Below are 12,746 nucleotides of genomic sequence, written 5' to 3' on the forward strand. Positions count from 1 at the left end.
GTAGAAATCCGGCAAAGCTAGCAGATGTTTGATGCCTCGAACTGTTTGCTGGGACCCTATTTGTCCTGTTGCTGAAGTTTGGTGCTGTTCTGAGCGTTATTTGTGGCTATGAGTGGCTTTTTGATGGCAGTTTCTTGGTTGGAGGCATAGACTGCAGTGCAGTCTTTTTCTGAGGTTACTAAAACTACATAAGCTAGCAGTCGGAAAGCTTGATCTCTCGGGGGGGAGAGGGTGTCTGGTAGAAGGGAGCTTCTGTTTGTGCCGACTTTGATTTTTTTTTTTTTTCAGATTTTTTTTTTGCATGCACAAGAACCTGAATAATACACCAAAGGAAAGGAAAATAAATAAATAAATAAAAAGCATACTAGATCACCTTTAATAATTACACTGAAAAATCATGCATAGCCTAGAGGGAAAGTTAAATCATGTTTCATGGGTCCAACCAAGGATACAAATAACTGGATGAATAACTTGGCTGGATCCAGAAGCACCAACTGCCAACAACTTCACGCACAGATCAGCGAGCCTGCAGGCCTTTACTTTGGCTGTCACCTGCACACACTTCACGGCTCATATATATATATATATATATATATATATATATATATATATATATATATAAATATATATATACACACACGTTGCGCAGACTATCAAACAGCAATTCGCATTTAAATCCAAACGATGTGACAGCAATGATGAGGAGATGATGCTTTAATATGTTGTCATGCCGCTCTTTCTCCACACTCCCCTTCTGAAGCGTCTCTAATGATCCCAATGACAAAAAAAACATCTGGCCTCCTCGCCGTAACATCTGAAAACACACTTTCATTTTTATTTGCATAGATGAGACACTGTGGGCGTAGCGCGGGAATACAATCAACCATAAAAGTCAGTGTGTTTTCTGTAATGGATGGTGGTGTAAAGGCCTGTGTGTGTGTGTGTGTGTGTGTGTGTGTGTGTGTGTGTGTGTGTGTGTGTGTATACAGTGTGGCAGCCCTGCAGAGTGCCGTACGTGACCGCGGTGTAAACAACAAGCACAATGAACCTGATTGTCACGTTATGTATTTTCACCCGCAGTGTTTTATGTACTACCATTTAATGTATTACCTTGGCAGCTCATTATACAGCAAACTATACGGACTTCCCTCGAGGGGAATTCTGTCAGGGGGCAAGCTTTAAACCAGCCCTGGTCCTTGGTGTAAGTTGGTTTAAACCTTTTTTTCACCCAGTATATGTTTTCTAGTCCGCGGGTGGTTGTCGGCCCTGGGTGGACACGCCCCTTTGTTAGGCGCGACGCGTTAAAGTAAAGGCCACTGGCTCGTTCACACTTTTGCATTTCTGTTCAGTTTGAAAGAGAGACTGAAGTAAAAGTTATTAAGAAGTGAAAAAATTCTTGCCAGCTGCCTGACTGGTTCAACTCTCAGCAGAGATGAGGAAGAAGCCAGATGTCACGCTCCTCGGTTATATTCGTCATTAGCTGAGAAGAAAAAAACAACGATGCGTCTAATTCAAAATGTTATTAAGCCTTTTTTTAAAACTTGTTGAACTTCTTCCAGATGTACTCTGGTGAGAAATGTGATCTGCTGCTCTCGACTGTTCAGTGTTCCTCATACAAACTCGTCTCCTGGCAGTGGAAAAGGAGTCGGTGGCTGATTTTTCACGGGTTTGCGCGCTAATTTTGGTGTGACATTTAATGTCAGCCAAGTACCACAGGAAAGTTAAAACTGGATCTTTCTTCATAATGCAACTTGTCACAATGTTGTGCTTTTGCTCTGGTTAGCTTTATGCCAAAAAAAAAAAAACTTAGTGAGGGTGAAGGAATCATCGTGGTTGGGCTAAAAATATCAGTCTTGGTCACATCGATTGTGGTCAGAGAGTCCGACATAGGCGACAAATTCCTGATGAAAATGTTTCCAGATGTCCTTAAAGCGTCCAGTGGAGTGTTGACAGCCCTGTTGGATGTGATAACGCCGTCTTCCCCTCCACCTCCTGCTGTGACAAGTGGCTAATAAGCATATAACGTGAATGTGAGTAGCTACTATTGGTGCAAATGTCAACCTTGGACTCTGCTAACATGATATCCTGCAGCTGCGCCGACAACTCGGCGATCTGTCGTACGTCATCTGCATTACAGTCGGCCCGCCGTCGCGACACTGACACGTCTACATTTCATCTCTGCTGGTGAGATTCTTTGGTGATTAGCCACTCGACAGCTGGGCGGCGTGCGCTTCATTAATCGGAGCATCCTTCAAGGTCTTTGTGTTCAACACCATTCCTGTTATTTACTTCAAAGCCGATTATGACAAATGAGTCAAGATTGTGTAATTACACACAACACGAGGGAAGACGGAGCGGATGCCTGCGGGTGACGCCCAGTCTCAAACCTGAGCTCCAACGTGATACTTTTGTTCTCTTTTTGACTTTCGGGTCCTACAGAAACACAAGAAAGCACATGTTTTCTCCTAATCCATTATGATCCTGTTCTAATTTACATGGGATTAAAATATCAGGACCGGTTCTGCGTGGCTTGCAGAGCTTTAGGCTGCTTGACGGCGTCGTCTCAACTGTGTGACCTCGCTGACATTTCACACAAAGATGGAACAGATTCAAAATATATGTATATACCATCTGCAATATTTAGACCGCAAACACACACACAAACATGGACAACACACACAATCCAGCAGCCTGTCGAGCTGTTGAGAGGAATAATGAGGAATACATATGAGATTTCCTTCTACACGTATATACGACCTCTCACAGGCTCGGGGGGCAGCTCGCCCACGCCTGTCAAAGAATCTTTATCGGCTATTAAGAGGCACGCACACACACACACACACACACACACACACACACACACACACACACACACTGCACCTTGCTGTGAATAGAAACTGAATCCCTCATCTGTATGTGTGTGGGCGTCTGTGCACATGTTTTTACAGTAACTCTGTTCACGGTTAACCTCACATACACTCAAGTAAACAAGGCGGAGGAGCCTCACCTGTGCGAGCTGTCGGCTGTTAAGGAAAACATGTTGATACTTGTGCGGACTCTCGTGCCTCAGCGTCTTTAAGGCCAACAGCAGCTCTGAATGGAGGCGAGAGACACGGACGGAAAATGGTTCCTCACCGTCGTAACCGGTCCTCGAACACACACTCGCGCGCCATGACGCCTCTTTTTGTGGATGTGTTGGTTTAGTGACGGTGTGTGAGGGATCATGTCTCGTGTCTGCTGTGTAACTCAGATCAGCTTTTATAGGTCAGCGCTCTCTAGGAGGAACACACACACACACACACACACACACACACTACTCGCCCTCCTGTCCCGCTGCTTCGTCCTCTCGCTGCCTCGACACACTGTTGTTTCCTCACACTCCTCCTCTCCCTCAGTTCGTCTCTTTAGGTTTCTAACACAGAAGAAACGGAGCTAAGCGTTTCTCGTAGCTTCGGTTTGCCTTCGCTTTAGACTCAAGTGAGCGTGATGCTAACGGATTCTCTCATCCTCCACATGTAAGAGCGCGTTGACTTTGGGAAGAAAAGGTTTTATTTCTTCCATGTTTTTTGACATTTTTTGCTACAGAGGAGCTTAAACGCATCACTATACACACCGGAGCATCCCAGCTTTTTTATTCATTTTTTATAAAGTTTGTTTTCTTGTGCAACATGTTGACACAGATTGATAAAACATCTCAAAAATGGCAGAGATCGGTGAAGACAGCCTGATGTCCTCTGAGCTCATCTTACAGCAGAGTTCAGGACCATGAAGCTATAAAACCAGAATGTCTTAATGTTTGAATTTAACTTTTACGGCAATAACGTGCCTTATTTGCACGTATGAGAGGTTCTTAATCTTGAGATTATGACCAGACTCAGAAGAAATCACAGTATTTAGTGCTAGTATTTAACTAGAGTGGCACTCAGTAGAGTGCATACCTCCGCCAGCCCGCCTTTAATTCAAGCTTAATCCAACACTTAAACCGACAGCCCTAAATCACTGAAGTTCAAGTTTTAAACCATCCACGACTGCTTATCCATCACTGAAGCTCGCCAGATCTTAAAGTAGGAGGGTGGCTAGTCGTCCAGTAATCGGAAGGTCTCTGGTTCGAAACCTCGCACCCCCTAGGTGCATATCGAAGTGTCCTTGAGCAAGATACTGAACCCCAAATTGCTCCTGATGAGCTGTTGGCACATCGCATAACAGCTTCCGCCATCATTGTGTGAATGTGTGTGTGAATGGGTGAATTGCACAAGTGTTGTAAAGCACTTTGAGCCGTCAGTAGACTGGAAAAGCGTCATTAAAATGCAAGTCCATTTACTGTGACTCACCGAAATACGTCAGATTTCAACATCAAGATCCATGTTTTATTCCCTGAGAAATTAACAAACGTGTCCAGCAAAGGTGAGAAGAAAGTGAGTAGAGTGAAAGTGAAAGTGAGAGTCGAGGGTTGCTGAGGATAAAACATTATTATTCTGTTTTTGGTATGAGCTGGAGTCCAGTCGATACCGTCAAGCTCTGCAACAGTCAGTACGCAACACACATCGACGGAGAGGAGAGCAGCAGACTTCTTTTTAATTTGGCCGAAAGAGTTCACTAGTTTGATGAACTGTTAAGATTAAAAATATTCTGCCCTCCACGTCGCCGCCCGACGCAGAACATGAAAAAGCAAAAGTCAGTGTGAATATGAGCAGCATGCCGAGGTTAACGCTAATAACCAAATACCTTTTTAATGAATGTGAAAGTCGATGAGGAGAATCGGCAGGGAGAGAGAGTTTTCGTGTTGATGCTTTATCATTTCACACTTCGCTGTCGTCCAAATGAGTTGGTTTTAAGATGTGTGAAGAAGTTTTTTTTGTTTTATGTGATGCATAACGTTGGACCACACTTATATTTTATGTGATTTTGCATCCAGTATTGGGAAAAAAAAATAACTGTGGAGAAAACTGATAATAACACACACTGCAGCTTGGATATTCTCACTTTTGAATTTCGGGGAGTCAATTTTAGATGACTTCAGTAACTTCGGCTCCATGTTTTTATCCACAGCTGCAACAAGGAGATCAGAGGCGCACTGGGAAACACTAAAACTCTGATTTCTGCCTCCATATTGCTTCTTTTTGATTTAATTGACGGCTGAGGCTCATGGGTATTGTGGTATTTACAGTCAGCCGCTATGGAAAACTGCACAAGAACAATATTTCACTGAAATCAAGTTTAAATTATTCTGTTATTCCTCTCTTGGACTACACTGTCTACAGCTGTTGAGTTTAGTAACAAGCTAACTTGCTCTGGCATCTATTGATCTGTTAAAATATTCACTCATTTCACAGTGGATGTCATAATCCGTGTTAACCAGAGATCCTGAGATACCAGTCGTTAGATTGACAGCTTGTTTGAGTAGATATGATCTTGTATGCCCGCCCTACAGCCTACAACAACAGCCAGTGAGTATCCATGTGGACCAGTGACCCACGCTCTCTTCTTTCTGCTCTCTCCTGAGCTGCTTTCACGTCAGCCGAAATTCAGACGAGAAAAATAAATGATGAATAATTCAGTGAGGTCCAGCTCCCATAGATTGATTCCAGAAGCAGTCGCAGGGCTTCTGTCAGCGTCAAGGGGGAAAAAATTAACTTACAACCTTTAAAAAAAAAGTCCAAAACCACGACTGCACTCCAAATGGTTCTACTGCAGCTTTGAATTGACTTTGGGTTGGACAGACAGATAATTTTACGGATAAAATACGGATTTTACGGACATGTCAGCGAACCGGATCGTCTCTGTGACTCTCACTTACATTTAGTTTTATTCACTTTCCTTCATCAACTCTCTCCCTCTCTCTGTTTCAGACCCTCCCTCTGTGTCCATAGAGGGCTACGACAACAACTGGTACGTCGGCCGCTCGGGCGCCGTGCTCTTCTGCCAGGCCAACGCCAACCCGCCGCCCACTGACGTCACCTGGACCGCGTAAGAATCCCCCTCCGTCCATCTGTGCAGGCGGTCGGTCTCCCTCTGAGATAGTGACAGACAGTCTGCTTGTTTCTGTCATCATGACAGAAGCGTGAACAACAATCCTTCCTTTAATGATCATTTCTGAGCAATTTTCTGATAAGCACAAACGCTCTTAACATCTCGTCCTGACGGACAGATGGCGTGCTGTGCGTGTGGATGCTGATCGGGGAGACAGAACGGCTGTTCACGTCTGTGATTCTGCTCACAGTAACGCTGTCTTTGAATTGTGCAGTCGCAGACCGTCTCTCTCTCTCTCTCTCTGCTGCGATATCTCTTCCAATCTTTTCTCTGTTTCTTCTTTCCTCCTGGTCCTCTCCCTCTCTCTCATTGATTTGTCTTTTTGATTTTCTTTGACTTCATCTCATTTTATCCAATGTCTCAAAACGTACGGTCAATTCACTCCTTTATCTTACATCTTTTTCTCCCTCCCTCTGTCCTCTCACCTCTTGTCTTTTTTTTTTTTCTAATCATCTCAACAAATCTCCTCCTCGCCGTATTCCACCCCTCCCTCCGTCCTACCTCCCTCTCCCTCTCCCTCTCCTGCAGGGCCTCCGGCTCTTTGCCCGACACGGTGGTGGTGGACGGCAACAAGCTGACGGTGAGGAAGGTGGACGACGCCGTCAACACCACTTTCATCTGCGAGGTGAAGAACAAGCACGGGGCCAGCAGGCACCAGATCACCACCATCGTCATCGGTGAGTCCATCGAACCACTGACGACGAACACACACAAACACACACATTTGCTGCACACGTGTGGGAGCGTGCGCAGATGCACACAAAGCAGCGAACAGTCGAGGTGCACGTGCATACATATTTGATGAAAACACACAGGTGACACAGCACAGCAGCCTGTCAAACACAACAGGACGATTTTCACTGGCAGCATGTGATCCCTGCCTACGCACACACACACACACACACACACACACACACACACACACACACACACACACACACACTTCACACACACACACACACAATGTGAGTCACACTAGTTAGCTGACGCTGCTCCACACTTCATCCCGTGCACTGATGTAGGTGCACGTGTACACTTCACGACATCTACATGCACACACAGGCTGCATCCCTCCTCAGACATGCAGATACACTCTTATACATGCACACAAACATAAAACTCCCTGTCACACACACACACACACACACACACACACGCTGGGATCAGGGCTGATCTGAGAGCTGCAGGGATGCTGTCTCTCTCAATCTTCACATTGGATTTTTTTGTTCTTTCATGCATTCCTCCTCGCTGGCCGGCTTTTAGTAAAGGTGCGGCAGAGGCTTCTGATTGACCCTTTCCACCACAGCGGGGCCAAATTGCAGAACAAGGGGCCAGCTCGCAGTGTTTATAACTTCAGATCGAAACCACTCTCTCTTGAAACCGGAGCGACTGCGACCGCACCGCGACCGGGAAACTGCAGCTCTGCTGGACGCAAATTAAATGTGAATTGTGGTTGTACGAGAGTGAGAGCGGGGCCCCGGTCGCAGCGCTTTGGCCCCGCGGTGGACGCAGCGGTGTTGGGGTTGTTGCTGGGTTTCTAAATTCTTCCAAGGGGTTCAAGTTGGTGTGAGCCAGTTTGCCCAGGTTTGTTTTTCTTCTCTCCTTCTCCTTCTTCTTATTTTTAATTTCACCTTTCCATTCTTTGCATCCACTGTTTCTGTTGCATAACGACTAACACCGAAGCATGAGCGCTCTACGTGCTCTGTCTTTTCATTTCTGTTGAGTTTTCTCTCCTGTCTGGTGAGAGTCCGACGGTCGGGTCTGCATGCACTCCTGATCTCTCTGCTGTTTTTTTTTGTTTTTTTTACGTCTTGCTAGCCCGGCGATTCGGCTGCTGTTGCCACGGTGCTCGGTCGGGGGGTTTTTGTGTGTCTTTTCCTCTGCCCCTCTGACACTTTCACGCATTGATCCAACACACACACACACACACACTTGCACTCACAAACACAAACAGACAAACACCCAGGAACATGTTCACATGCTGAAACGCCTCACTGCACGTCAGCAGCCAGAGCTCTAAACCTGTTAGAGTGTCTTTCTTATCACTGTGTGTGTGTTCCCACAGTGTTGCCTGCTTCACTGGTCAAAATGCTTTCTTCCCCTTCTTCTTCTATTCTTTTCTCAGGGATTAGTTTGAATAATCACCGTGTTGAGCTGGTACAACTAAATAAAAATATTCAACTTCTACTCGTTTTTTTGTGGCAAAAAACGGAGGGGGGGGGAAAGCTACATTTAGAAAAATCCGTGGGAATTCAGAGCTGGAGATTTGAATTGTCTCCTCGGAGAACAAAGATGCTTTGTAGCCGGGCGGTGTGTTGGGAGGCATGTGTGGGAGGTTCAGAAGTGGCTAAGCTGCTACTGTTCTAGCTGGAAGCGTAGCTGTGACTGACTCAAAGTATCACGGAGGGGTACTCTAGCCCCTTTCAGCACACACACATGTAGGCTTAACACGCTGAAATCCTTTGCAGACACATGTCAAATCTCTTGAGTTCACACTCACACACACACACACACACTTTGAGCACTTTTGACGTATCACACACACACACACACACAAATGTTTCATCTCCGAGTCCCCGAGATCGAGCTCAGACTTTGTGATTCATCCTCCTCCGTGTTCTGTCCTCGGCGTTTCACCGTTTGCTTCTGTTCCACCCGACTAAAATAACTAAATGGGTTTAAAGTAACACGGCGACTTAATCTGCCGATTTAACACGTCCACTTACAGAGCGCCAGAAATGAGAGCGGCGCTGGCAGCCAACAAAGACGGCAGTGTGCTTTTTGTTTAGCGTTTTAGCTGACGCACTCGTCCAAAGTGACTTCCCCTGAGTGTTGTAGGGACTGTGTGTGTGGCTCAAGGGCACTTTGACACAACTTAGCTGATCAGAGTGACTTTGGCTACTGTTGGAAAAGCTGTGACGTGTCCTGCTCTTCATTGTGGGGATTCTCACTTTGTGTGTCTGTATTGCTCGAGTGATTTTAACTCTGATTTGATTCTACAAAATATACTTCATTCATACTTGTAAACTTTTGCATGTCTAACTCAAGTGCCTGTCAAGGTGGACAGCCCGACTCTTCTTCTGCTGGAAGAATTAGACCAGCTCCTCAAAACCAAATGAATGAGTTTGGAATTCATTCATGGAGGTCAGTGTTGCCAAGAAATGTTTAAATATCATTATTCAGTTTGAGGACAAAGTTTTTTGTAGCAGATGCAACATTAAGCCAACATTCATATTAACATACAATGCACACCGGGTGAGCCTTGAGCTCCAGACGCGTGAGTCAGAAGTCTGAAAGCTCCGCAGGTGATATATTTTTGGATTAAGCAAGTGTCCTCAAACAGTTATCATTGTTAAACAACAATACAAACAGTGGGAAACAGCAGAGTGTCTAGCTCTCTGACGTATCATCTGGTGTCTTTATTGACATTATTGCAGCTAGAAGGTGTGAAAGGGATATAAAGTCATGTAAAGTATTAACCGAGACCATGTTGATGCCAACTATCATCAAAGACTTGTATTAAAGGTCCCATATGATTATAGTTGTTAAGGTTCATATGTTTATTTTGGGTGTCTGCTAGAAAATGTTTGACAAAAGCCTGTCGTTGTCATATTCTCATTTGTTCAGCACCTCTTTTCAAACACACACTTTGTTTTAGTTCCCAGCCCATCTTGAAAATCCCGCTTTGCTCTGATTGGTCAGCTCTCACAGGCCTGAGTAGGCCCCGCCCACCTTGCTTTATATAAAATTAAGTCCTGACAGCTGGTTTGGAGACAATCTAGACCTGAGTTATAATTTAAATAAATATAAATAAACGCCTAATTGTGGTGGCAGCAGGTGAACTGAGACCGATAGCGACAGTCATCAGATCAGATCAAGTATGATCTTCTCTTCTGCACTGGCCCGAATGTAAAGACAACATCCTTGGAAAAAAAAACTCCAGATGGTCAGTCTGCCACTGGTAGTGAATCAGGCTGCATTGTCTGACTCACCTCGCTAAAAACGATTACACACATGGCCGAATGACTCAGCAGTGTGTGAGTTACTAATTAAAGCAGTTGCCACCGAACAAATTAATCATACGTCGTCTGCCTTCCAGAAAATGGATGTATTTTAAACAAACAGAGTGAATTCAGCAATAAGCTGTTAAACCAAACACTGGGAGACACGCGACGCTCAGTGCACGAGCCATGAAATCGTTTGTGGCATTTTTCCATACGGCCCGGCTGCCCGCGCTGAGCCACACAATGAAATCTTCTGATCAGCAGTGCACGGCTCTAACAGCTCTCCACAGGACAGCACTGCACAGCGAAGTGATGACAGCTCATTTTCACAAACAGCAACAAGTGTGTGTGTGTGTGTGTGTGTGTGTGTCTTCTTTTCATGTCACTGTGGCCTTTCTTCCTGCAATATTTTAAAAAATCATCCACTGACAGAAATCGCACTGAAAATGTCAAACCTGTTCCCCGACAAAGCTGCTCTTACCTTTTGTGCGATGCTTCCCCTCTGCCTGCCTCTCAATAGTAAACTGCCAGCGCTGAGATTTAGAGCTGAACACGTCGTCAGTCGGCTGCAGCGCCATGCATGTGTCGAGCCAATTAGTTTGGCCCAAGACGCAGCTTCGGTTGAGGAAGGAGACCATTATGGTGCAGCCCCGGCTGACCCCCCCCTTATCAAGCAGGCTGACAATATCAAAGGTCAGCGTGCGATTATCTTCAAAACCGCACTGTTCTCATGATTTTTAGATGAGATTTTTTCGTGGCTGCGGTGGACTGCAGCTTTATTTATCTTCATCGAAAACGTGAAGATCCTGTGTTTGTTATCCTGGAGGAGAAAAAAAAAAAAAGGTGCTGTCAGTAAACCACATGCTGCTATCTGCAGCGATAGAAGCCGGTTCCGGTCTCGCAGCGTGAGATCTCAACTGTCAGGCGCAGAAAGGATCCGGCTCTCAATAATGTAACAGTTAATACCCCGGCACTTTGTGTACACGGGCCTAACACACCCCACTAATTTCCCTGCTGAGAACTGTTAACGGCTCCTCTCTGTTCTGTTAAATGGGAGATGAAAGCACCACGCTGTCTGGCTTTTCTGCTGCTGTCAAGCTGCCGTCACGTGTCGCGATTTCCTCCTCAGCCTCCACCGGGGCCACGACTTAGAGGAGGGGAGAGACGTGGGGTTGCATGAGGGGAAAGCAGAGATTCGGGGTGGGGGTGGGGGGGAGAGTAGGATGATACCATAAAGGAAACTAATAGACACACACTCGCAGTCCATTTCTCTGTCATGTATCCAGGAGCTCCTGAGAGATTTTGTTCTTAAGAGTTTCGCTGACAAGAGTGAAATGTGTACAGCATCCCCCCTTCACCACCGCAATCACAGACACACCACAACGCCACCTCAAACCCCCCCACCCCCATCCGCTCGCATGCACACGATGCCAGCTATGCATGGCTTGCTTGGTTGCCACGGCGCCAGCTGGATCTGCCCAGCACACCGTGTACAGAGCGAGAGAGAGAGAAAGAGAGGGAGGGAGAGAGGGAGAGGATGTTGGCAGAAAAAGATTATTGGAGTGGAGGACGGGAGGGGACATGAGGTGGGGTGGGCAGCAGAGAAAAAAAAAGACCCAGAGAGAGATTGCAGAAGGACTGAAAACCAAGATAAAGGCGAGTGTCGGGGGTGGAGAGAGGGTGGGGAGGAAAAAAAAAAGGCAGAAAGCGGCGAAGAGGCTGAAACGGCGGCAGCAGCAGCAGCAGGAGGAGCAAAGTCCTCTAAAAAAGTCCCATAACTTCTGGTGTAAAAGAGCAGCCTGGCAGGAGGCTGTGACCCCCTCTGTCCTCTACCCCTCTGCACATCACTCCATCCCGGCCCTCCACACATATACATCCAGTCCTTTCATGGGGAGTCCAGCTGGCAGGGGGCTGGGGGCTGTTGTTGCCGTTCAAACACAAACACACTCGTACACACACTCGTGCACGCAGTCACATCTGAGGAGACCAGTGGAGAAGCATTTCCTGGATCGCCTGCAGCAAGTGAGATAGCTGTCCACTGGAAAGACAAACTCACTTTGCACAAACACACACACACACACACACACACACACACACATACACATGCATGTGCACACGGTGTTTCACACATGCACACACAGGCAAATTGGACCATGCAGCTCAGTGCATGAAATAATCAGATGATCTCGCCATGGGGCGAAAAAAAACTCTGGCACTGAATCTCTGGGACACAAACCCCGAGCTAACCTCTGCTCAGGCTGAATGAAACACACACACTGTGGGCAGATAAGACGCAGACCAGGCTGAGTGATAGTGGAACAGTTCTGTCAGAATAATGTATCGTACATATTAGTACAGTGTCACTCAAAACACAACTCCCAGATGTTTGATCGTGGAATATGGGGAATCAGCTGATGCTGTTTTCTGATTGGCTGGCAGGTCCCGTCTTGAAGAAAGAGATATTTTCAGTCCTCTTTTTTTATTTTATTATGAAGCAGGTCATATATTTATAGTGCTGTATTAATACTGTGAAAGTATAAAAATGCTGAATCCAGTGAGAAAGGAACACAGCCTGTGCCAGAAATGGTTGTAAATGCCTTGCTCAGGCCTGTGAGAGCCGACCAATCAGTGCAGGCCGAGCGCTAAAACTAGAGCCTTCAGACAGAGGGTGAATAGAGGTGCTGCAGCAATAAACAGGATGAGAGAAAGTGC

General features: G+C 46.1%; 1 protein-coding gene across 5 annotated transcripts in view; it reads left to right on the forward strand.

Annotated features, from left to right (window-relative positions):
* Window positions 1-12,746, forward strand: part of pvrl2l (PVR cell adhesion molecule related 2 like) — a 307,071-nt gene that overhangs the window by 146,705 nt on the left and 147,620 nt on the right. For all 5 annotated transcript variants that reach the window (XM_037092450.1, XM_037092453.1, XM_037092452.1 and 2 more), the window contains exons 5-6: window positions 5,850-5,967; window positions 6,559-6,707. In XM_037092450.1, the coding sequence (XP_036948345.1) occupies window positions 5,850-5,967; window positions 6,559-6,707 (267 nt within the window). The remainder of the gene's footprint in view (window positions 1-5,849; window positions 5,968-6,558; window positions 6,708-12,746) is intronic.

Source organism: Acanthopagrus latus, chromosome 3 (genome assembly GCF_904848185.1).
Source record: "Acanthopagrus latus isolate v.2019 chromosome 3, fAcaLat1.1, whole genome shotgun sequence".
NCBI lineage: Eukaryota > Metazoa > Chordata > Actinopteri > Spariformes > Sparidae > Acanthopagrus > Acanthopagrus latus.